A 27042-nucleotide genomic window follows, 5' to 3' on the forward strand; every position below is an offset into this window, starting at 1 on the left:
GGGGCAGGGTCACGTGACGGGTGGCTCTGCCTCCTCTATATAAGAAATGTCACCGCTTCAGCCGCTCATTCGCTGGGCTGTGCCCAGCGGTGAGAGGAGGTCCGGGATGCTGCTGCGCCGGATGAATGGATCTTCACATCGCCGGAGCGGAGATCACCCGACGCTGGATCTTCTCATCGCGGGAGATCACCCGCACCCGTCGCAGGATCAGGACAACGCTGGAAGCCGGGAACGAGTGGATTTTTCAGCGCTGGATTTTTTTTTTTTTTTTTTTTTAATAAAGGACTTTATTCTTTTGTGTCAGTGTGTTTTTTTACAATACTTTTTACTTCCTTCGTGAAATGGTAGAGGTACAGTGTACCCCATTACCATTTCACACAGGGGGGGGGGTCAGGATCTGGGGGTCCCCTTTGTTAAAGGGGTCTTCCAGATTCTGATAAACCTCCCGCCCGCATACCCCCACAACCACCGGGCAAGGGTTGTGGGGATGAGACCCTTGTCCCCATCAACATGGGGACATCCTCCCCATGTTGAGGGCATGTGGCCTGGTGCGGTTCAGGAGAGAGGGGGGGCCGCACTCTGTCCCCCCCTCTTTTCTGCGGCCGGCCAGGTCAACGTGCTCGGATAATGGGTCTGGTTATGGATATTTAGGGGGAACCGCACGTAATTTTTGTTTTAAATTGACGGCGGGGTTCCCCTGAATATCCATACCAGACCTGAAGGGTCTGGTTATGGATATTTACCGGGAACCGCACGTCATTTTTGTTTTAAATTGACGGCGGGGTTCCCCTGAATATCCATACCAGACCTAAAGGGTCTGGTTATTGAATTTGCGGGGACCTCCGTTCGGGTTCCCTCAACCCTAGTAATAAAAAATCGGGTACATTTATCGCACAGTCATCCGATTCAGTACGATTTACATTGACCACAATATAAAAAAAAAAAGGACACGATTGTAATACGATTTCAAATCAGGACCAAAAATCGTGGGCAGACACGTTTTTTGATACGATTTTAAATCGTATTAAATCGTATGCGGATCAAATCGGATGCACTTGGGGACCTAAATTAATGAATGGCAGTGAATGGATCCGTTTTGCCATACAGATTTGTACGATTTTAAAGCTAAAATCGTGAGTAAAAAACGGATGACAAAATCGTGGTGTGAATGCACCCTTAGTAAAACGGCGATGTCAGAACCGGTTCAATCATACAGTTTGTGGTGTACATAGATTTGCAAAACAATGGGATAAAGGAATTTTTCTCAACTTTTTTTATTTTTTTTATTTCGTGGTTACTGTGACATTGTTTAAATGCATCATTGCAGTACATGTTTATCTCAGCTTGCAGACCTTGGATTCATTAAATACGTTTGGCAAAAATGTAAATATTGCAGAATATACAGCCTCGTGCTACATAACTAATTCCATTTAATGCTAAATAAAGCAAATTATTAATGTATCTTAAATAAAATGTATCCAAAGATAGTTTCCTAACGTCAAAAGCATTTGATTAAAAAAAAAAATTGATTTTAAATTAAAAAAATCATTGATTTTTATCCACCCTGGTATATAACCATTGACAAGTCCCTATATGCCATGTGGTTCTAATGAAATTGGATGAAGTTCCTAAATTTTATGGAACTCTAAATAGGTGATTATTAAACATATGCAGTCTTGGTTGGAACTATGAATGCCAAATAGAGTTTATCATAAACTGTTGAATTTGTAGGGTACTCCATGGCAGGGAAGAGCTGGCAGTACATGACAATCCTCTGTGGTGCCCTTTGACATTTCACATGGGATTTTTGAATAGGTCCGGGTGCTTTTTTTTTTTTTTCTTTTTGTTTGGTGCAGCATAGTCCATTTTTGGCCTCACAGACTTTTTTGATGCATTTGTGTCAGGGTTTTGGTAACCAGTCTCTCCCTTCTACAAGAAAAAACGCAGGAAAAATGAAAACACAAAAATCATGCAACAACGTACGGAAAATGCATGATTATGCAGCAGCACTAGTGCGAGTCTAGTGTAATTCTATCTTTACTTCACTATTCAGTTTTTGTATTTCCCTTAAAGCACTATACTGGCTCACTCCCTCTGTCTCTTTCCCCCTCCCATGTACATCATTGAGTTTCAGTTACACAGAGCAGGTCTTTAGTCTTTGTTGTGTTTATGCTGAGTACAGTCCAGGATAGCCGTGTTGAAGCTCTATCTCTTACCATGCAAGGTGCTGTCTGTTCGTTGGATGGGTTATTGCACTGCCTACCTGGATGTCTTTACTGTGGAGCAAGCTATGTGTTCCACAATGAGGAAGTCCTGCTGTTTGTTTTAATGTGTCTGTTTTGTCTTTTGGCTACGTGTAGTTTGCTAAATATAATGTTAGTTATATAGGTTTGGTCTGTAAAGACAAAATCAAATGTTGCAAATATTTTGGTAATATCGTGATTTATTGTAATCTTTTGTTGTTTAAAGTGCACGAACAGCAGTAGTTTGCTCCTTTTCATTGTTCTGCAACATCTGCTAAAAAGATTGTCGTCTTGTAAATAATTGTATTTTTTAATTTTTTAACTGATATTGGCAGCTACAGTTCTTTGCATGTATTTTTATCATTTCTATACAGAATTTTAAATACTGCCTTGTTGATGCAAAGCAAAATGTTTATTGACATTACTAATATATATTTTAGTCGTCTTTAATTTTTATTGATTTCCTAAACTAATAGCTACTCTAATGCCGCGTACACACGATTGGTCAAACCGATGAAAAAAAACGATCGTTTGTAGGCACGACCATCGGTTAAAAATCCATGCATGCTCAGAATCAAGTCGACGCATGCTTGGAAGCATTGAACTGACACGATCGTTTTTTTAACCGATGGTGTGTAGGCGCGACTGACCATCAGTCAGCTTCATCGGTTAACCGGTGAAAACGGTCCATCAGACCGTTCTCATCCGATGGACCGATCGGGTGTATGCGGCATTACTGTTGCTTGTTGGCTATCTCGAGCTTTGTTGTTGTCTAGCATTACTCGTACATCTGTAGCATTCTTTCATTTTGTCGCCTGTTCTGTCCTAACAGATTGCAAGCAGTCCATACGAGAAGACGAGGGCTTGGTGACTATAAACAGGAGGAGAGGAGCCATCAAACAGGCGAAAATACACTACATTAAGAACCATGAATTCATTGCCACATTTTTTGGTCAGCCAACATTTTGCTCTGTGTGCAAAGAGTTTGTGTGGTAAGGAGGTCTTGGCCAATCCTAACAGCACGTAGCCGTGAATTTGAAAACTGCTTTTGTTAACCAAAAACATTGTTTAAAAAGTGTCTTAACTTTTAATATATTGCTGTTTGGTAATTGGTGACGTGATCAGTAGCTTTTAGGTGGGCTTTGAGATGGCAGCAGTGTAGTTTTCAGCATGTACTGTACAAAGGGTATCCTGATATTTTAATATTTCGTTATGGAAACTGCTGTAGGGAGCGTTTGATTGCTTCATGCTGGTACCCCCCTCTCAGTGCTTACTGTCCTCAATTGCTGCCCTGGGAGCAGTTGAGAACTATTAGGGCCTATGCACACTGGTCATAACAAATGCTGCTTATACAGGCTTTTGGCTTTTTTTTTTTTTTTTTTCTGTAGAAGAAGCTCTATGCTAGATTTTGTCCATGCACATTAGGGAGTTTACAGGCATTTTCAGGCAGGAAAAAAACCCATAAGAATCGTGTTTTTGAGAGGAGCTTTCAGGCAGAAAAAAAAAAAAAACGGCTTGACACGCATAAACGCTTATAAATGTGCATAAAAGCAGTGTTTAGGAGCATTCAGCATTTCAACTGTACATTGATTATAGTGCAAAATGAGCAGAGGGTAATGTTTTGGGGAAAAAACACTAAATAAAAGCTAATGCCCATAAACGCTTGTGCAATACCAGCCACTATAAGCATTTTTATACTGCGTTTTCTGCAAGAGGTTCTGCCATTTTTTCAGCTGCCTAGTGTGCGCGGACCCGTGCATATGTAAGATTATTAGGCAAGATCATTCAATGGTCAAGATTTCTGCTAGTTATAAGAATACATTTGGGGGTTAAAGCATGGCCTGTTTGTCAGGAAAGCAAATTATTCTGCATGGGAAGTGCCACTGAGTACTCACTGTGTTTTTTTATTTTACAGGGGCTTGAACAAACAAGGGTACAAATGTAGACGTAAGTTTAATACTTGGATATATATATATATACAAACCCAAGCTTTTTGTTTTGCTTAAAAAAAATATTTTAGACTTTACAGCAGATCTCTCTTGGGCTGTCTTCAACATTTACCTTTCAGAAATAATTAATTTCCAATAGAATTTACAATCCCATCCTTTACTTTTTTTTTTTTTTTATAGACTATGATGTATCTTTCACTACTGCATAACGAAATGGACATTTTTGACATTTTTGATTTGCTTCAGTGATTCCAGACAAGCTGCTCTACTCCTCCCGGCTGACATCAGCTGGGTATTCTCAGCCTCTCCTGCTGTAGTTATCAGACCAGGGGAGGAGAGTGGCAGGCAGTCATGTGAGTGCCAACATACTCTGGAGCACATAACTTAATGGAACATAGGGGTTTCTATTATGTAAACAAAATGGCTTTACAACCACTTTAAACAGCTTGGTTGTCTTCTTTTAGTCGTTTTTCATTAACTGTCACCTCAGCGGGAAGTAAATAGTTTTCAGTGAGTAAATAAATATTAATCTGTTGTTGACCCTCCTGTCTTAAGCCCAAGGTGGTGCTTTTGGTCATTGGCTGCTCTTGTGTTTGCTAAACAAAAAGTGATTTCTGCTGCTGGTCTGTATGCTTTTTGCAGGTGCATTTAGTGTACTGTGGCAGCTGTTTCTTTCCACTGTCTCATTATGCCTCTTGTTACATTGTTTAAATTTTGTGACAAAATACAATTCTGACAACTGGTTCACATGAGCTTCAGCTTGTATAAGTGTTTGTTAACACTTGCAGTACAGGAGTGGCTGACGAGCATCAAGGAGATTATACTGCCACCTCTTGAATGCTTTTCAGTATAATATGTAGTACCCTCCTAGCTAGGTGCTAGAATAGTTAGAATAGTTTTTGGCTCCTCTGCTTAACAGAGGAGCAGCAGGTAAATAGAATTTAGCTGTCTGCTTAACAGGAGCTGTGATCGTTTAGTTCTGCCTGTTTAGGGTGCTTTGATGCAGCTCATGCTGTCTGGAGTTTCCCTGTATCCAAGAAACCTAGGAAGTTTCTGGATTGGAGGTGAAACTTTTCATATGAAAAGCATGAATATAGATGCAGCCCTGAGCTACTGGTCTTTTCCTGGAGAGAAGAGGTCCAGTTGGGGAGGGTGCCTCTTGAGTAACCATGTGGCATTCGGAGGACAAAAAATACGACAAGGTACAGCGCTAAACAAATAAGCCGTGACAAACCTAATGAATGAACACAGGTATACAATATAAATTGTGTTAAAATAAAGTGCACAAATCTAAAATGCATCTAAATATTCCAAAAACCAACCGGTGATGAAAAAGAAAAAATTGAATTGAAAAAATAAATGGTGAATAAATAGTCCCACATTAATGATTAAATCAATAGACCATGAAAAAAAACAATCCTTATAGTGTGATTCGTAATGGTGCACAAAGTTGAGTTTGTGTAAAGAGCGATCTTCCTCCACCAATAAGACACCCAAGTGATGGTATTGTAGTCTCCTTACCAAAAGTAGGTGACCGCTATCACTGCAGTCTCTCTAAGCACAGGGGTTTAAAGTCTCCCAACAGACTCACTGCAGATGGTTTGCAAGCACAGGATGGTATCTTAATGTCTCAAGAGATGAAAAACAGAAAGACTCCATAGCGTAATACTGCTTAACAAAATGTTTAATCTGCTAAAAGTATTGCACTTACAATTAGGCTGTGAAAGATTTGCGATGGATACAACATAGAGGGACGTGGCATGTCCTTGAGGCGTCTCCTGTCTGTTGAGCTCCGTATCAGTGTAACTCTGTTGTAAAGAGGCGTAATGACGTTGAATCGGCTGGCCACACCTACGCGTTTCATCATCAAAAAGACGTGGTCTAGGAAAGGCTGCTAGCTTCGCGTCATCACGCATGCCCTTATATATCTCAGCGACTCCATCTTGACTGAGAGCAGAAGCGGAAGGGCAAATGGGAGGACAACCTGAGGTCCAGAATGCTGAAACCCAGGGTTCTCTTGAGAGCCGTCTGAGGGAGGCTGTCCACAGATCCTGTCTGGTATCATAGGAAGGTGACCTGCGACCAGGGCTTTGTGAGTACAGAACCACTAAAGAGATCCTAGTGACTTGTGCTTCTGATTCCCCCTCTGGGTACTAGACGTCAGCTGCTGGGTGTAAATTGAAGAGAACACCAGCTGGTGTCCTGAAGAGCAAGGTCCATTCAATTCCTTCTCTTTGCAAAGGACTTTGCTCAATCCTGTACAGTCTGCTACACAGTTCCATTAGGAACAATGTCCTTAATTTGGAGTATCCTACTATTCCCTTCTCCTATCCCAGTTACTAAACTAAAATAAAACAACAACAAAAACACCACAACCCCTAGACTGGTCATTGGAGTAACAAGCTTAAGTTGTGTGCACCTGACTGCAAGAAATTCTGTGTGCCTGGCTGCGGGGTTAAAACTAGGGAAGTTCTGTGAAGTATACTAGTAGCTCCTACGCGAGTAGCGCTACAAATTTTTTGCTGCGACCACCCCGGTGTGTACAGGGATTTCAGGTCACCATTAAACTATGTGACAGGTGGAGCGTTGGGCTGTAGGAGAGTTTTAAAAAATGCCCCTCAACCGCTCTATTTCAGCACAAGTGTAAACTAGGCCTTAGAGCAGTGTAAACAACAAGCATTTGTGAAGCTTTTGGCAAGCTTCAAGCAGCTTTCTTGAAGCCTTTAACGCACTCGGCAGCTTTAATTTTGGATATGTTAAACCGAGTTTAATGGGAGTACTGAAAATAGTAAAAAAAATCAGCGCAATATACAGGTAAAACACAATCAGCAGCTATGCACTAGGATTCAATTTATAAATTCCTTAAGAGTCAATGTAAAGTAGATAGTGCAGCGCTAGAGGAAAAGTCCAAATAAAGATCATCCAGGTGATTCTCTTATAAGTGACTGACAATATGAGGCATGCAGGTGATATAGCGTGGGTTAGCAGGAGACCTCCACCAATAGTAACAATGGCCGCTCACCTCACTGATAATAAAAAATCGCTTGCCCATAAGGGTCAATCCCAGGCATGTAACAGCATAATCCAAGCAGGAAAGGAATACATCTCAGGTAATATCAGCATGGATGGCAGATCTCAAATAATATCAGCATGGATAGCAGCCATGGAATCCGATGTAAGAAAAACAAAACATAGTGTTTCTCCGCAATAACCAATATAACATTTAATAGTGAAAATACACTTACATAAAAAGCACTATATCCAGTGCTAGGAATCAAATGCAAACAAAAACGCACAGCATGGTCCGATAGATGGCAGCGGGTGACGTCACGTACTTCCCTACCGAACGTTGCGTCCCAAGGGCGGGACTTCTTCAGCGGATGTCGATTATGTTAATGGGAGTACTGAATATCACTACTAGCAGGCTTCAGCAGACTTTTAACAAACAATGCAATTTGTTGAAGCATACTAAAACCCTCTAGCAGCTTGTTTAACCCCTTCCTTACCGAGTCATTGTAAAATAACGTTAGCGGGAACCCTCCCTTCCTCCGGGTGGACGTCCTGGGCGGCTAGGTGGCGTGCACGCGCCGCTGCATTGCTCGGGACCCGATGCGCGTGCCCGGCAGCCTCGATGTCAGCTGAGCACCCGCGATTGTCCGCAATCATGTCAGGACCATGGATGTGTGTGTAAACACACAGATCCATGTCCTGTCAGAGGTGAGGAGACCAATGTGTGTTCCCCGTACAGAAGAACACACATCGGTCTACTCCCCTTGTGAGTCCTCTCCCCCTACAGTTAGAATAACTCACTAGGGAACATATTAACCCCTTGATCTCCCCCTAGTGTTAGCACCTTCCCTGCCAGTCACATTTACACAGTAATCAGTGCAGTTTTATAGCACTAATCGCTGTATAAATGTGATCCCAAAAACAAAAGTGTCCGATGAGTCCGTTGCAATGTCACGGTCACAATAGAAATTGCAGATCGCCGCCATTACTAGTAAAAAAAAAAAAAAAAATGCCATAAATCTATCCTTTATTTTGAAGACGCTATAACTTTTGCGCAAACCAATCAATAAACACTTATTGCGATTTCTTTTTTTAACCAAAAATATGTAGAAGAATATGTATCGGTCTAAACTGAGGGGGGAAAAAAAGAAAAAAATATATATTTATTAAATCAAAAAGTAAAATTTTTTTTTTTTCAAAATTGTCACTCTTCTTTTGTTTATAGCGCAAAAAATAAAAACCGCAGAGGTGATTAAACACCACCAAATGACAGCTCTATTTGTGGGGAAAAAAACATAAAGATTATATTTGGGTACAGTGTTGCATGACCGCGCAATTGTCATTCAAAGTGCGACAGCGTCGAAAACTAAAAATTGGTCTGGGCAGGAAGGGAGTGAAAATGCCCTTTATTGAAGTGGTTAAAGTGATATTCAGCACTCCCATTGAAATCTGTGTTAAAAAAGTTGAGCTCAAAGTGGTTGTATACCCTCTGATACTACTTGCACCTACAGGTAAGCCTACATTAAGGCTTACCTGTAGGTGCTTGCAATATCTCCTTAACCTACATGGTTAAGAAGAAATCAGCAGAAAAACAGGCACCGATAACAACGGCGCAGGCACACTGAGCGTGCCGGGTCTTGAATGGGAATATGCCGGAAACACAGGGATCGTGCTGGTTCCGCGTGCATGCGTGGGTGTGACGTCATCGCCTCTCCGGCTAGTCACAGCGCCGGAGCGGCGATACCCGGAAGTCACTCCGGGTATAATGGCGGCGGCGGAGGAGAGGATGGAGGGTCCCTGCGGGGGCTTCGATCTAAGGTAAGTAATTCATAATGAGCTAGTATGCTAGTCATACTAGCACATTATGCCTTTGTCTTGCAGGTTTTTATTTTTTTGGGGTTTACATCCACTTTAATGGTACCTCATTGTGGCTGAAACCTCTCAGCAGCTGTTTATCAGCACAGCTCAATTTTAGCAGTTTATCATTTGGGTGTTGGAATTTAATTGCCAGTAGACACTTGGTTATCCCAAAATCTATTTGGGGGTTATGGATGTTTGCAAAGCATATAAGTAGATCTTTTTTTGGATGGGTGTTTTTGGTAACTGATACATTTTTAGCTGGTTGTTTCCTGTAGTCAGATTTAGTATGTTTGTTGTTTTTAAAGATGGATTATAGCCAAAGTTTATTTTGGCTTTACTTCTATGGATCACAGGAGTGCGGCTCGTTTTGCACTCATGTGACCCGTTTTCAGCAGAGGGCGGGCTGAAGTCTGTTCAGGCACCACGTCATCGCGACAGTCTGGAACCGCCAGGTGCCTGGACTAATGCCCAGCTCAGGCTCTCAGGGAGCTGCTCTGCCCCCTCCACAGCTCGGCGCTCCAGTGAGCGAGGAGGTAGCAGAGCAGAGAGCCACTGACTGACGGTGTTGGAAGGCAGCATGGTTTAATATCATATTTCTGGAGGTTTAATCAGCAGCTCTCTGCTCGAGGAGCTGTCAGAACCGAGCGATCGGCGGTGTTCGATCGCTCAGTTCTCAGTGTAAAGCCGCCGGGGGGACAGATGCAGCATTGTACCGACGCCACATCCACCTAGGTAAGTATAAATCAAAAAAACAAAAAAGACAAGCCCATACTTCTCTTTTAAGGCAATCTTTTACAGTTCTTATTATGATAGACATCAGATGACATTTGTATGGATAGCTCTATTAGTCTGATTTAGTTCTATTTTATCTGTCTTGATTGCCCTTCAATTTGAAGAAAGATCATTTTAAAGCCGTATTAAACCCAAAATCAAATCTTTATCATATTGCAGCTTACCAATTCTTTAATGTGATGGCTGTATTAGTTTCCTTTTTAAGGCTTGCTTTCTTCTCCCATTTCATCTGATGATCTAGCTACCAAGTACCAAGACAAGCTCTCCTGCAGTTACAGAGATGAAACGGTCCATTTAAAGCGGTAGTTCACCCACAATCCCATGATGTTACCATCGAGACAGGCATTGTAGCGCGAGCTACAGTATGCCTGTCCCGATTTTTTTAACCCCGTACTCACCTCGTAGTCGTCCATCGTAGATTCCGGCTCCCGCGGGGAATGGGCGTGCCTATGGAGAGGGAGGATGATTGACGGCCGGCCCTGGCACGTCACTCTCCCCGAAGACAGCCGGAGTAGGTCTCGGCTCTTCACGGCGCGTGCGCACAGGCTATGCGCACGCGTCGTGAAGACCAAGCCTATTTCGGCTATTTCCGGAGAAGCGTGACGCGCCAGAGCCGGCCGTCAATCATCCTCCGTCTCCAGAGGCACGCCCATTCCCCGGTATCTTCGATGGACGACTACAAGGTGAGTATGGGGGGAAAAAATTCGGGACAGGCATACTGTAGCTCGCGCTACAGTGCCTGATTTAAAGGTAAAAGAAATTTTTTTTTTTTTTTTTACTGTCGATAGGGTGAACCCCCGCTTTAACACTGGCAGTTGTGCTTGAAATGATCAGCTTTTATTTATGTAAAACCTTTATTCAAAAAGGAAAAAAACTGTTGCTGTAACTGATTATAAAGTGTGAGCTGATGTTTGGCTTCAATTTTGTTACTGCATTTAAATCTGCTAGTACTTCTAACACTCCCCTCCTCCTGCACTGACAATACTGCTGTCCAAATCTGTCCCCCTGCGTTTATTCGTCCAGAGAGGTGTCTGTATAATACAGGAAGTGTGTTACTGGCCAGGTCCCCAAGGGAATACAGAGGGGGGAAAGAAACCTAATACACCCACTAATGATTGGTAAGCTGAAATGGATTATGTTTTTGAATTGATACCGCTTTAAGTTTCTCTCTTTACCATTTTACCATTTGGGTGGCACCTTGGTCCTTTATTTACCTCACTTTTACTTTGCTTTTTTCCAATATGTATAATTTTGTTCTCTCTGTTACAAGCTGTCCTGCCTCTATATTCTGTGACTAGTCATCTCTTGAAATGGGTACAAATTGTTTTTATTGCTTACAGAGTGCAATGCTGCCATACATAAAAAATGCATTGACAAGATCATTGGCAGGTGTACAGGCACAGCGACCAACAGCCGGGACACCATGGTAAGTACTTATCTGCTTTTTCTATCTCTTGTGACCTAGGGTGGTTATGGATTTCCAATTTTACTATTTGAACAACAATACAATACAATACACATACAGCAAAAGCTGATCACGTTGTAGACAAGAAAATTAAACTAAAATACTTCTCAGGGCTTTAGGTGCGTGTTTTTTTGACATCACTGTGAGGTTAATTTATACTCAAAATATTTGATCTCAATAAAATCTGATTCTGCCAATTCGAAAATAAATTTTAAAACTATTTTAGTTACATGCATATGTAGCTAAAATGAATGAGACTCCAACTGGAACAACCCAGAGGGGGGAAAAAAGTTAAACTATAGTTCTGCTTTAAATGGTTTGTTTTCCATTTACACAAGTGATCTTGTCACTGGTGACAACTTGCCAGTAACAGGATCACTAACAGACCACTCACCTTTTTGTTATGGAGTGTCTCCCTCACTAGCCGAAACAGATTGAAGTAGCTCCCTCCCTGCACATTGGTGGTAATAAATATTTTGCAGTGTTCTGGGTAAGTTAAAACCTTTGATTGCCTGGGATTCTTCTACTAGCGATATGTTATCAAAAGCATAACCACTCATCTGACATGGTCCTTAAAGTGACCCTTTCCTTTGCCATTATTACAGAAGCCATTACAAAATATTCAGCATATAAACAACTCACTGGTTCATAATTTGTGAACAAAGCCTTTTCTCTAGTCCAGGGGTCTCCAAACTGCGGCCCGAGAGCCAGGTGTGGCCCTTTGTTAGCATTTATCCAGCCCTTGGGCACTATTCCTTCCACTAATATGAGGCACTATTCCTCCCACTGACACCAACAATGTGGCACTATATCTTCTACCGATACCAATGATGGGATACTATTCCTTGTACTAATAGGGGCACTACTTCTCCTATTATTGACCACTAACCCTGAGGCCATATTTATTTTCACTAATGCTGAGCCCGTGAAATTTTTTGCCCCTGCTGGCCACAATTCAGCCCTCCTAAAGTGTGAAGGACAATAAACTGGCCCTTTGTTTGAAAAGTTTGGAGACCCCTGCTCTAGTCTGTCCCTCCTTTTCACTGGTTGCTGCCATCTTGCCTCTTGCACAATTTAGAGAAGGGGAAGCCTGGATGTTATATACAACCCACATCTTTACCTCTCCTGTAATGGTCATGTGCTATAACTCTGAATATACCGGCACCCAACAGTAGTGGTTAGAGAAGAAGAAAGCTGGTTAGTTGGCTTTTACAGAAAAATCAAATTAGTTCTCTGTAGACTGCAACTCTTGAGATGGATTTGAAACAGACCATGGGGGGGGGGGGGGGGTGATACTTTTACCTAACATTTTTTGCCTTATTGCAGGGAATGCAGTAAGGTAAAAAGTTTGGAATTTAGGACCACTTTAACATCTACCAGACCTGTACATTTGCTGTGTGATATTTATTGGTGCCTTTCCTTTACAGTTCCAGAAGGAGCGGTTTAACATTGACATGCCCCATCGATTCAGGGTTTACAATTACAAAAGCCCCACTTTCTGCGATCACTGTGGCAGTCTGCTCTGGGGCTTGGTGAAGCAGGGGTTAAAATGTGAAGGTGAGTGTAAACATAGTTTTGTTTTAGTTAGGGCCCTTTCACATGGGCTGACCTGATCAGACCCTCCAGTCTCCCCTATGGAGCAGCGATGTCAGCAGTGACATGTCCGCTAGCATCCCCCGCTATCCGATCCGATTCTGTTCGCAAAATCCAGACATACGGGGGTGCTGTTTTCCATCTGCCTATCGGATAAAAACAGGCAGGTGTTCCATTCACCCGATTTTCCCATAGAGGAGAGTGGGACTGTGTCCGTCCCCCGCTGAGCAAGTGGATTCCATGTGAAAGGGGCCTTAGTTATTTATTTATTGTTTGGAGATGCGACCATCCTTGGATTCCTCAAATGTCAGGCTTCATACAATTTACCTTGCAGTTACTGTTTTTATGTGACTTGAGTGAAATAATGTTTCCTGAAGATTCACAATGTCCACCATAAAGGCTGCTTCTACCAGCATCTCTTCCTATAGATTAGAATGTTAGAGAATCTCAACTGATCCTGGAGACAGGTGGGGTACTCCCAGAGTTGGGGTGAGCTAGCACTTTCCCAAAGCTGAATCCATGGTGAAAAGTAAAGGATGTATAAGAGTTGGGTGTCAGTCACCTTGAGGGTTTTTTAAAGGACTTTTATTTTTTAGACATCACATGGGAGATAAGGGCAGAAAAATCTGAGCAACCTAGCAGATTTACACTCCATCTATAGCCTCTCTACAAGCAAAGAGGGCCTTTAAAGGATACGTTCACATTTTTGTTACATGTTACACCCATATTCGGGGTTTACCAGCCTCTGCTTGCCCCAAACCCGGTCTGACAGCTATTAACGGTATTCTATGAATCAAAAAATGAAAGGTCTGCCATCCTTTGCAGCTGTCGGCTTCTAGTTCCCAATGAACCACCATGGCGCTGTTGCGCGTTGGGGACGTTTATTAAGTTTTCCTGTCACAGTGTAACTGCCTGGACATGGACAGTCTGCACGACCGTTCCATTACACCCACGATCTGCTTATCCTGGGTGCAATGCTTTACAGGTCCATTACAATAAAAATAAATGCATATTTTTTAACCTGCAAATAAAATGCGCATTTAATATTTTTTTGGTAAAGGTGAACTTATCCTTTAAGCTGAATTTAGCAACCTGTACCTTTTACAGAAAAAGCATTAGTGTCCTCTAGCAACAGCCTCCATATTGATTCTCCTGATGCTTTCCATGAGTTCCTCTCCATAGGACCTTGAGCAGCAGTGTCAGCTCTGTCAGCTCTTGTACTTCACCCCAGGCACTGTCTTCTTCGAGATCCTGATCTTCTGCTAGGCTTTCTGAGCCCAGGGCCTCAAGCAGTAGGACTGTACTGGACAGGCAGACTCCTACCACTTCCAGGCGTTGGCTCCAAGCACATGCAATGGCCTCCACAATAGCTCGACATGCAGACCGCAGCTAGGGGGAGGGGCCAAGAGAGAGCTCATCTGGTCTGCCCCAAATATTTATGCTCTACCCCAAAATGCGCCAGTGGCAATAAACCTCCCTCTAGAGAAGTGGTTCTCAACCTGGGGGTAGGGACACCCTTGGGGGTCAAATGAGGATTTGCCAGGGGTCCCCAAAACCTGGGCTGTTCCTGAAGCCTGCAGCCGCACACTCAGCCTCTTCACAGCTGCCCCTTCAGTTCACGGCATAGCTGGGGACAGGGACTAGAGGTCAGCTGACTGGTGAGGAATGTGAAGTGGGAGGGGTTGGAGGAGACCCTATCTGCTGATTTCAGCATAGGTGTCACTGCTACGAAAAAACACAAAGTCGGAGACACAGTGAGTAACTCTACCTGTGATTAGAGTTACCCTTAAAAGTCCCCACTACAGTTATCAGATCAGCAGATGACCTTGATCAAGAGCACCTAAGTTGGCTAATCCCAACTCCCCGCCAGCACTACCACTGATCCCAACTCCCCACCAGGGAGTAAGAGAAGGAATAAAAATAGACTACATGGAAGGGAGAGGAAAAGAGGGGGAGGAATAAAGAAAAAGGGAGAGCAAGAATAAGAGAAAGAACAAGAAAGATGTCTAGAGAGGAATGGGGATAACGAACAAGTAATTAGGATAGAGAGAGATAAAAGGGAAAGAAAATAGGTACAAAAAGAGAGAGAGAGTGTGGTACATCCTAAAATGTACTATAAGGGGTTTTAATACTGTACGAGTGGAAGGGACTCAGAGAGCGCTAAATGGCTGTGGGTTAGGGGCGCAAATTACTTGTCTTGGGTGCTGACAACCTCACGATAAGAAAATAATTTTACTGTTAGGGGTCCCCACAACTTGGGGCATTTTATCAAGGGGTCACGGCACTAGACAGATTGAGAACCACTGCTCTAGAGGAAACAAATATTTATAACATTATTACTGTGGCATCTTACACTATTACAGAGGTACCAGTGACCCCTACTGGCAGCAGAAAGAAACCACAGCTACACTGAGTTTAGGGGAAAACCAAATCGCAAATAGACTATAAATCAGTCTGGGCTGACTAAATTTAGAACAGGGTACCTACAGTATACACCCCACCATAGCTTTTTAGAATTCCCCCACCATATTAACTTGTTTTAAAAAAGGATTTGTCCTTGTACTGTTGGATCTAACCAGACAATCCCAATCTAGAGTCTTAAAATAAAAAGCCTTCTGTTTATAGCGGCTCCTTGCCTCTAACAGTCTCAATAATGTAAAAAAACTTCTCAGCATGTCCTATACATCAGTGGAGGTGGCACGTACTGACACAGAAAGCGCTTCGTAATGATCCCCAAGCAAAGATGGGATAATAATTTTTCCTGTTTCGTTTAGGAATCTATTTTGCGTATCGGCAGCCTTCTCAGTTGTACAGGTAGAGACTAGCATGTCTCACAAATATATAGCATTCCATTTTTTCCTTTCTTCTGTTATTTTTTTGGAATAAAATGAGTGAGTCAGTCTTGAAATAAGCATGTCTAATGCGTATGCTTATTCCAGGCCATTATTTCTATGTACTACAGTAAGGATAAGCTTGAGCCGTTGACCCCAGGACATCAAAAATTAGCACTTTTTTGTTTTCGCTTTTTTTCCTTGCTGAAATTTTCCAAGATGTGACATGGTAACTTTTACAGGGAAAGCATTTAGTCATTTAGGTAGAATAGTAATTTTAACTGAGCCGACTTTTTTCCATCTATTAAATATGATGTGGTGATCATTTATGCAAAAGTTGTCGGTGTTTGCAAATGTGATGAGGTTAGTTAGCTTCATATAACATGTGCAGTGAGGCCATGAGATTAATACCAAGGCATCAATTATTGTGGGAGTTCCAGGACAAGCGATATGCAGAACAGAGGGACTCCAGGGTTTGTTGATTCAGATTAACAGGTAGGGCTTCGTGTCTATACCGCTTTTATCTTTCTCACTTTAGAAGCTGCAGCTTAAACTGGTTTGTTTTCTGTTTTTAAGTCTGTGATCTTCCTCATTTGTATTCTCCCTAGAATGTATGATGCATGTATATTTTAAGCCTACAAGTGCATATTTGTGTGTGTTGAGTCAGTGGCCTGTGGTAGTTGCCCCTGAATGACACAGAAAACTGCTGTTAAAAAATACTTGGACGTCCCCACTGTGTCCAGTGGTAGGACTTGCCATGGGTCTGTGGCATGAAAGTATTGAATAAACAAAACCAGACAACTAGCATTTTGTGAAGGAAGTCATCAATGACATCATCCATATTTCTTTCTAAACAGGTGTATGTTTGAGGGGGGTCTTCATTTTTTTTATTATTTTTATTGAAAATGTTTCACTGTGAAGGTACAAAACAGGGCCTTTGGGGTATACCCCGGTCAATTGGTGCACATAGCCATGTGCATAACAGTGTACAACTTGCTGTGTATCTCTAAACTAAACATAGTTAACTAAAAAAAACAAAAAACAAAATTGGTACTCGCATGGTAGGATGATGGCGGGAGATATCTGTTCCTACGGGGACTACTTCTCCCTCTCTTCTGTCTGAGCTGGACGTTAGAACAGTTAGGATTAAGTGTAAACACATGACCTCTGGGCTAACACCACCACTCTAGGGCATGGACCTCAGCACTCAACAGGGCCAGGTAAGTATGGAGGGTATCTAACCAGGGGGATCCCCAATGGGCTGATCATCCGTCGTAGACTCAGTCCTTTCACAGGTGCCAATCTTTTTCATATTTTTGGGGCATCCTCGGGACAAATATGTTGTTTTATATCATTGTATTGATTAACATTTTCCATGAGGACGGGGTAGGGGGAAAGTTGACTTCCATTTTAGTACTATAGCTTTCCTTGCGTAAAGTAATAGGATACCTATTGAAGTGTGGATTGATTTAGCAAACGCTAGTTGCTCAACAAGGCAGAGGAGACAGACATTTATTGTCAGAGGAACAGGTATGGTAGTCAATTCCTGTATAAAGTGGGTCACCTCCCTCCAATACTCTTGGACTTGCGGGCAATCCCAGAATATATGTAGGAAGCCCGCAGGGGTACCAGAGCATCTCCAGCAAGCGGTCAACAAGGTTGGGTATATGTGGTTAAGGCGCTGGGGCATATAGTATATTCTGTGCAGGACTATGAACTGGATGAACTTGTTCCTAGTTGCAACTATTGATTGAAGCGGGTAATCCCACATGTCCCAGTCTTCACTGTCCAGATCCTGCACCTCCGCTCGCCACAGATCACGCAACCCATCCAGTCCAACCTGAATGAATGGCAGCAGTGCTCGGTATATTTGAGACCATGGCTTTGAGAGTTCAGCATCTTTTAGTAGGCCTTTTTAGATCGTCATGCTCCATCCGGACCAATTTAAACTGCGAGATAAAGGCGCGATGGAGCTGCAGGAACCTGAAGAAAGAATTTCGGAAGTTGAATTTTTTTTTTCAGTCTGTCAAAAGTGAACAACCCAGAACCATCGCAGATATCCTTCAAGTATTTGATGCCCCTGCCGGCCCATAGTCCAGGGTCTTGTAAAGAGTTAAATTCCTTCAATCTGGGATTACACCAGAGCGTTGTACTAGGGGACCATATGGCTTTAACCAGGTTTGGTTTTATCACCACTGTATGCCAAGCCTTAATGACTGATTTCATAGCCTGAGTTAAATGTATCGGAGAACCCCCCCATCCCCCTATAAAGGGAATTCCAAAGGGCCTCATAAGATCCCAAATGAGCTGCCTCAAGGACTACTGATGCACTGGCATAATCCGAGACCAGCCAATTGTGGGCGTGAGTAAGCATAGTCACCAAATAGTACGTGTGGAAGTCAGGGCAGGCAAGTCCCCCCTGCGTCCATGGCCTGCGCAGAATTTTCTTACTAAATATGTCTGGATGTGATTGCCACAAGAAGGAAGCTACTAGGGAATCTAGTTGATGAAAGAGGGTTTTTAGGTATCCAGACCGGGGAATGCCTTTAAAATATACAATAGAATTTGATTGATTTGAGTTTGATTTTAATTAAATACATTTTTCCTATAAGAGTTAGGGGGGAGATTGGACCAGGCCTTTAACTTAGATTTACACCACTGCAGTACTGGGGAAAAATTAAGTTCGCTGAAGTCCTGAGTGTTAAGAGAGGTATTGATCCCTAAGTATCTAATAGTACGTGCCCATTGCAGAGGTAAATTAGGATTACTCAGCTGCTTTGCCCCTGGATCTATAGGAAGAATGAGGGATTTGCTCCAGTTGGTGTGGAGGCCAGAAAGAGTTACAAAGTGATGCAGGATCTGGAGTACCACAGAAAGTGAGGGGCCAGGGTCTTGCAAAAAGAGGACGAGATCATCGCGTAGTGCTAGTTTCTCAAATATTGAGCTGACCCAGATACCTCGTCACCAGGGCGAACAGTGCAGGGGAGAGAGGACACCCCTGCCTCGCCCCCTCCTATTCGGAAAGGATGGCGAAATTTTGCCTTCAATTTAATATAGGGCAGTGATGGCGAACCTTGGCACCCCAGATGTTTTGGAACTACATTTCCCATGATGCTCTTGCACTCTACAATATAGTGGAGAATCATGGGAAATGTAGTTCCAAAACATCTGGGGTGCCAAGGTTCGCCATCACTGCCATAGGGCATTTGTAGAGTACACCAATCCATTTCCGGAAGGTTGGGCCAAAACCGAAACCCTCAAGAACCTGCATCATATATAACCATCGGACTGTGTCAAGGGCCTTCTCAATGTTGAGAGTTACCAAGACCCGAGAGGCATTTCCTCGGCTGGGAGCTGGAGATGGGTGAAGACTCGTCTAAGATTTATGTCCGTAGATTTGCCTGGCATAAAGCCGGTCTTGTCTATACAGACAAGGGACTGAAACACCTGCATAATCCTATTGGCTAGCACCTTGGTAAGTATCTTAAGGTCATAATTCAATGACGATATGGGAGGGGGATCTTCATTTTTAAAGATTTATACATCTTTAAATTTGAGTTCCAGTTACATATATGCCCAGTGAAGTGAACAGCCTCAGATGATACAAAGAGATGAAACAAATCTCCCTATGTACGTTTTACATGTATATCTGCTGTCTTCATCTTTATATACTGTTTTTAAATAGTGCTCTTTGTGTTAGGAGATTTTATTTTCCTGTTTAACACTGAGTGTGAAGTCTGGGCATACAGCCCAGACAGCTGATTGGAGGAAAGGCACACACACCTTCTCCTCATAGGCAAAGACTCTCAGAGGTGTTCTATGACAGGGCAAGCTGCCTGCTAACCTATTTATAGCTCCCTCCCCAACACAAAACTCAGGCTGCTTTTATCATGTGTGTCGGAGAATTTGTCAGGAATAATCAGGATGATAACAGAAGAACGGAGCAGGAGACCGCTACGGGACATAGTGCTTTGAAGCTAGATTAAAAAAAACTGCAGATACATGTGCCCATCTCAATTTTCATGAATCTGGTTTACATTCACTTTATTTATAGAGTACATTAAAAATACATATATGGTACAGTTTGTAATTATACATCTACTGTACATATGTATGGTCTTCTTGTTCATTAAACACTAAAAGCACATTGTGCTTCTTTCCCATTATTTCTTTATAGTGATTGTACTATAAGGTGCCCATAGATGGGCAGATAACGTTCTAATTTGTGTACTCTGATTCTGATGTTTTTTTATGAGATTTTTTTTTTCAGACCGTGGGGTTGAATTCCTAAAACTGGAGAGTGCAAAATTGGGCGCAGCTCTGCATGGTAGCCAATCGTCTTCTAACTTCAGCTTGTTCAGTTAAGCTTCGACAAACATCCTGGAGACTGATTGGTTTCTTTGCAGAGCTGCACCAGATTTTGCACTCTCCAGTTTTAGTAAATCAACCAACTATATTTTAGCTCAAAGGTTCTGCTTATTTCCAAGGCTTTGTTATTAACAAGTGGTAATAGTTCTCTCTGCATTTTTTAGTAATACTGTCATTAATTCCATAGAATGTGATATGAACGTTCATCACAAGTGTCAAAAAAAAGTGGCCAATTTGTGTGGCATCAACCAGAAACTTCTAGCAGAGGCTCTGAACCAAGTCAGCATGGTAAGAAAAGTAAAAAAAAAACAATGTGCTCCACTGTTACGTAATTAGAGAATATATTTATTCATTTGAAACAAAGATCCATATTGATAAGAAGTGCAAACCATTGTTTTATATAACCCAAGTAACTAAAGGAAGACATTTTGTGGTTGAACTAAAATGCAATAAATTCTCTTTCTATATCCTATAGACCAGTGGTCATCAACCATGTCCTCAGGGCCCACTAACAGGCCAGATTTTATGTGTTACCTTGGGGAGATGCAGATTAGAATACTGCAATCACTGAGCAGCAAATGATATCACCTGTGATGTATTTCAGTTATCTTGCATACCTGGCCTGTTAGTGGGCCCTGAGGACAGGGTTGATGACCACTGCTATAGACCACCCTACACTACAAGGCACTTCTACATTCAAACATGGAGAACTCAAGCTAAGCTCAGGGGGGGGCTCTACTCTTTTGTGGGTTTCCCTCACCACCATAGGGCTTAACTGTTCATTTTGCTTGGGGATTATCAAGGTGATATACTCAGTGGTGTATTTAGGTTTTGTGCTGCCCTAGGCCTGACTAAACTTGTACACCACCTAATTTTAAATATGACCCACCCCTTCCTGTAAAGGTCACACCCCTTTCTGTTCTGAGTGAAGACACTAGTTCTGAGGGCCTGGGGGAGGGGGGCAATGGATTCCCTTAATTTGCATAGATTTCCTCTCCCTTGCTATTTGGCTATGGGGCAGGAAGTGAAGGGAAATTTCTGCAGGGGATGACAGGGATGGTAAAAAATAAACTGACAAGGGGCTATAACCCTCCCTTACTCGATCCAAAATGAAAAAAAAAGTGTTGCCTATAGTTCTACTTTAAGCACACATTTCTGATCATTTTATGGAGAGGACTAAGAAGATGCCAATGGTACAGCAGAAAATGTATAGCACAGTGAGGAAGGTTTGTGGTTCAGGATGACAAGACAGTCAAAATTAGAAGCAGCGCTAGACTAAATTGCCTCTCGCCCAGTCCGCCCCATAAGACTGACGCAAGCCAGCGGGAACTCTTTCCGTGCTGCCCCCCTGCAAAGTGCTGCCCTAGGCCTGGGCCTTGTTGGCCTAGGCCAGGATACAGCGTTGGATATACTTGCCTTATTCCTTGCTCCCGAAGGCTTCCTACTCTTTTGTGCGGCCGGTTCTCCACAGCCACTTCCTTTTTCCATGCTACCCGTCTCAGCTCTCTGATGCCCTCAAAGTAAGCAGAGGGTCTGCCTAAATGTTGTACACTAAAGAGAGTCACGCAATGAACAAGAATGCTAGCTGTCAGGGAAGCAAGAATTATAGGTTAAGTATAACACCTTATTCATCATTACCTAGACAAAACAAGCAGTTAACCATTTGCAGGTGGGGAAAATACTGCAAGGGTAAAGAAAGGTTTTTCAACCCTGAAGTTCAATTTTAACCCAAGAAAAGAAATATGAAATGTATTAATTTTGCACAAGGGAATAACTCTGTAACAATTGGCAAACAAGTAATACTACGTACTAAGCAAAATCTTCCCAAGTAAGATCACTGTAAATCAGGTGAAGGTAGTACTCCATTACATATTTTTGGGGAATGTCTCCCAATTCTCCTTTAGTACTGTTTTTTTAAATAAACCTAAAGTTATACTATTGCATCTTGCCCAGGGAGAGCTACAGGAACTCTTTGGTCCACATACTAAATGATTTGCATCCTATGGAATTGGAAATAGAGTGCTTGAATGTTTAAAGTTATGTTAAAAAATAATCTGGTTGCAAAAGATCATAATGGAAAAAAAAATTCTTTCTCTTTCTCTTTCTTTTTTTTTTTCTCAATATAAAATCCCTGTCCTACTATGAATCAAACTGAAGTCCTCTGGCTAGCTAGATACTGGCTCGGTGATTTTGGAAAATATCAGTTCTGACTCTTGTATGTATCAAAGGCTCAATCCAAATTGAGCTCATTGTCTTTAAAGTGTTACTGATCCCACAACTATAAAATCAATCTGTTTTTGCAGTAAAGCATGCTTGTTATATTCACTGTGGAGCCTAAGGGGTTAATCCTGCACATTATGTAAAAATGCTGTTTGATCCTGTCTTCTACAGTCCCCAGTCCAACTCCTGATACTACACCCTAGGAGGCACTCTGCACATGCTTAATTTAGTGTGTATTGCTAGAGAGTTTTTTTCTTTCTTTCTTGGGAGTGCATTTAATCAGCACATTGTCAATCAGCACTGTCCAGACAGAAGTTCGGGGTCCTGCAGCTTCATAAGACAATCAGCTGAGATTTAAATCTCCTCCTACAAGCTTTAACCAATGATTGGCTAAACACTGATAGAAGTCACAAGACTGCTATATACTGCTGATGAGAAAATGTATTTAGCAGTTTATATTTACTAAAATTATAAAATGTCCATGTTCTGTGTAGTGTTTGATACCAGATATGGTAAATACAGGGTCCTGGGCTTAGTAACACTTTAAGTTATGTTAAAGAACTATCATAAACTGGCTCTTGACAGACCCTTGTCATGCAAAGAACAAAGGGTCTTGTGGACACAGTGAAGAGTTTGTTTCCTTAGTAAGCAGTCAGCTTCTGTTGGCTCCACAATGAAACTATCCAATTGGTTTCTACAAGCAAAAAAAAATATTTCACATGTGTAAGACTTTTTGTACATTATGTACATGACATTTGAAAGGACACTGAAATATGAGGTCTACTTTTGAATCCATGGTGTAAAAATGGTCCACAAATGCCAGCATAAGCATTGAAACTTTGGATTGTTTTAAGTTTATACATAGGTGTGATGTGGAGATAAACAAAGGACCTCCTGAAACATTTCACAACCATCAGTCCAAAGTTTCTTTAACCACTTGCTTACTGGGCACGTATACCCCCTTCCTGACCAGGTGAAATTTCAGCTTCCGGCACTGCGTCGATTTAACTGACAATTGCGCGGTCGTGCGACGTGGCTCCCAAACAAAATTGGCGTCCTTTTTTCCCCACAAATAGAGCTTTCTTTTGGTGGTATTTGATCACCTCCGTGTTTTTTATTTTTTGCGCTATAAACAAAAAATAGCGACAATTTTGAAAAAAAGTCAATATTTTTTTACTTGTTGCTATAATAAATAGCCCATTGTTTTAAAAAAAAAAATACATTTTCTCAGTTTAGGCCGATACGTATTATTCTACATATTTTTGGTAAAAAAAAAATCGCAATAAGCGCAAAAGTTATAGCGCTTACAAAATAGGGGACAGAATTATTATTAATTTTTATTATTGTAGAAAAAAGAATTTACCCCACGGGGCTTTGGACAGCAAAAGTATAAAAGTGTAAGAAATGTAATATAAAACATGGTTTATTTTATGGTTGTCAATAACATACATTTTAAATGCAATAACAATTAAAAGAAAACCCTTTCCGGATCTGGTGATACAATACATATTCCACAATATTGGACAAATGTATACAACATTGCTTTATGCTGTGTAATGTGCGTTCCCCGACGCGTTTCGACCTCTAAGTGGTCTCTTCAGGGGGATGGTTGATTCTACAAAAATATACATAACATAAATTTGCGATCAAAAAAGTATAAATATAAATCACATAAATTGACCCAAGAATAAGGTTTACCGTTAACGAATGAAGTGGGTTTTGTAATGACCAGAGATGTGCAGAGCCGTTAGAAAATCCGAAGGGAGCGCCACCCACAACCCCAGGGGGGGGAGAGAGGGAAACCAAAACAGACCAAACAGAAGAATTTTTATTATTATTTTTTTTACTAGTAATGGCGGCGATCTGCGATTTTTATGGCGGACACATCGGACACTTTTGACACATTTTTGGCGCCATTCACATTTATACTGCGATCAGTGCTATAAAAATGCACTATTATTACTGTATAAAGCGCCCAGAGGCGATTCAGTTCGCATGTGCCGCGCTATATAAGTTTTTCATTCATTCATAAATGTGACTGGCAGTGAAGGGGTTAACACTAGGGGGCGAGGAAGGGGTTAAATGTATTCCCTGGGTGTGTTCTAACTGTGGGGGGAGGGGGGTGACTGGGGGAGGTCACCGATGCTGTGTCCCTATGTACAAGGGACACAGATCGGTCTCCTCTCTCCTCTGACAGGACATGGATCTCTGTTTACACATAGAGATCCATGTCCTTGTCCCTGTAACCACCGATTGCGAGTGCCTGGCGGACATCGCGGCCGCCAGGCACGCGCATCGGTATCTCAGGAATGCGGCGGGCGCGCGTTCCCTGCCGGCGGCGCCCCGCGCCATCTAGTGGCCTGGAGGACGCATATATGCGTCCTGTTAGAAAATTAGAGCCACCCTGCGGCCGCACATATTCGTACGGCCGTCGGGAAGTGGTTTAAAAAGGTTTTGTCTTTAGTACATACACAACAGAGCCGATGGGATGACAATTGCAAAACATACAGCAGGGCTCAATTTCAAGTCTTGAGCCACTAGCCAGGCCTCAAGGGTTACTCGCAACCAGTTGCCCTGCCCATCCCCTACCATGCCCCGACCCTAATTCTGCCGCTAATCACGCCCTCATAAATTATCTCCTGAAATTGCACTTAAATATTTTATGCAGAATTAAGTTAAATAAATATTAACAACTTTTATCAGTTCCCCTCAGCACAGCCTCACCTGTGCCCATCAATGCAGGCTCACCTGTGCCCACCATTGCAGCCTCACCGTGCATTGCAGCCTCATTGTGCCCCATGTTGCAGCCTCATTGTGCCCCATGTTGCAGCCTCATTGTGCCCCATGTTGCGGACTCATTGTGCCCCCCGTTGCGGACTCATTGTGCCCCCCGTTGCGGACTCATTGTGCCCCCCGTTGCGGACTCATTGTGCCCCCCCATTGCGGCCTCACTGTGCCTCCCCATTGCGGCCTCACTGTGCCTCCCCATTGCGGCCTCACTGTGCCTCCCCATTGCGGCCTCACTGTGCCTCCCCATTGCGGCCTCACTGTGCCCCCCCATTGCACACTCATTGTGCCCCCCTATTGCACACTCATTGTGCTCCCTATTGCACACTCATTGTGCCCCCCATTGCACACTCATTGTGCCCCCCCATTGCACACTCACTGTGCCCCCATTGGCAGCCAGATCATGACAGGAGGAAGAGGAGAGTCGCGGGATCACAGAGCGGTATAGCCCGCTGTAACAGCTTACATTGAACTTTCCTCCACTCTGCTCGCTCACACACACAGCTCCGCCTCCTCTCAACCCTGCGCCTGTAATACAGAACACATCCCAGCATTGGACCCGCATTCTTTCTATTGATCCCTGCTTTAAGGTACATTTAATTAGCTTTCTGATTTAAAGATCACTGCCGTGTTTCCTGGTTAACCTTGGCAGTTTACTTGTTGCCTGCAATGGTTCCCTAATTAAGGTCAACATTCTGGTTTTAGCATAGTTGTAATGTTTCCTGGGTTGGCAGTTTGCCAGTTTTTTTTTTTTTTTTTTTTACTTAAGTGATTTGATTTTCAGATTAAATTGCTGAGATTTTTTTTGTTAGGAAGCTTTTAAAACCCACTGTCTATTAACACCTACACATTTCCCGTTGAAATGAAAGAGTAGGTAATTAGCCACCTTTTAACTGACAACCTTAAAAATTAAATGAGTCTCACTGCTTCATTGCATGATGTGGAATGGGGGGGCGAGCACCACCGGCGGGCGGGGTTGATCGGGATCTGTTCTCCCATCGAACGCCCCATGGGAGAGAGAATGGAGGTAGAGGAGAGCCGCGGGATCACTGAGCGGTATAGCACGCTTTAACAGCTTACATTGAAATTTCCTCCGCTCTGCTCGCTCTCACACACAGCCCCGCCTCCTCCTAACCCTGCGCCTGTAACAGTACACATCCCAGCATTGGACCCGCATTCTGTCTATTACAGGCGGGGGGTTAGGAGGAGGCGGGGCTGTGCGTGAAAGCGAGCAGAGGAAAGTTCCATGCAACCTTATTACAGCGTGCTATACTGCTCGGTGATCCCGCGGCTCTCCTCTACCTCCATGCTCTCTGCCACGGGGTGATCGCTGGGAGAACGGCTCCCGATCAACCCCGCCTTCCGGCGGTGGTCGCTCCCAGGCAGCCCAGTTCCTCACCAGACCTAATTTTCCACTCGCAAAATGCGAGTAGGCGAGTGGAAAATTTGAGGTCTGACATACAGTATGTATGCATATATGGGAATTGCAAACATAACATTGTCATGGTTTCGTACAACAAAGGGAATAAGTAAATCAGAACTTCACAACGTCCCCAAAAGCAAAATTGCACTCAATCTGAACAGAAAAAAATAAACAGAAAAGAGCTGAAAGCTCAGTAAAGTCTCATAATCAGGCCTAGTTCTAAATGCCTAATGGGTTTACATGTTAATGAACCCCTTCACACCGATGTAACACATATATGCAGCCTCACAGAACTAAACTTTTTTCTGTGGGGCCTCATATTTGTTTCTCCCTTTGTGCTGGGAGTGCGCCACACTCCCTGTATCACACTTGTGCCCTTTCCATGACAAGGGTCTATCAATAGCCTGTTTGATAGTTGGAAGTTTGAGTGGTTACAGTATAATTTTAAAGCAAAATTAATTTTAAAGTAGAACTAAAGGCATTTGATTTTAGGTAAAGTATT

General features: G+C 42.7%; 1 protein-coding gene and 1 long non-coding RNA gene across 5 annotated transcripts in view; one reads left to right on the forward strand and one right to left on the reverse strand.

Moving 5' to 3' along the window:
- Positions 1-27042, forward strand: part of PRKCD (protein kinase C delta) — a 140019-nt gene that overhangs the window by 74084 nt on the left and 38893 nt on the right. For all 4 annotated transcript variants that reach the window (XM_040359453.1, XM_040359457.1, XM_040359454.1 and 1 more), the window contains exons 5-9: positions 3076-3235; positions 4159-4190; positions 11194-11279; positions 12746-12875; positions 20298-20398. In XM_040359453.1, the coding sequence (XP_040215387.1) occupies positions 3076-3235; positions 4159-4190; positions 11194-11279; positions 12746-12875; positions 20298-20398 (509 nt within the window). The remainder of the gene's footprint in view (positions 1-3075; positions 3236-4158; positions 4191-11193; positions 11280-12745; positions 12876-20297; positions 20399-27042) is intronic.
- LOC120945347 lies at positions 23734-24119 on the reverse strand. The gene is made up of 2 exons (XR_005750558.1): positions 24029-24119; positions 23734-23945 (listed from the first exon to the last, which is right to left on the reverse strand). It is a non-coding gene; the product is annotated as an uncharacterized LOC120945347 (long non-coding RNA).

Source organism: Rana temporaria, chromosome 7 (genome assembly GCF_905171775.1).
Source record: "Rana temporaria chromosome 7, aRanTem1.1, whole genome shotgun sequence".
Taxonomy (NCBI): domain Eukaryota; kingdom Metazoa; phylum Chordata; class Amphibia; order Anura; family Ranidae; genus Rana; species Rana temporaria.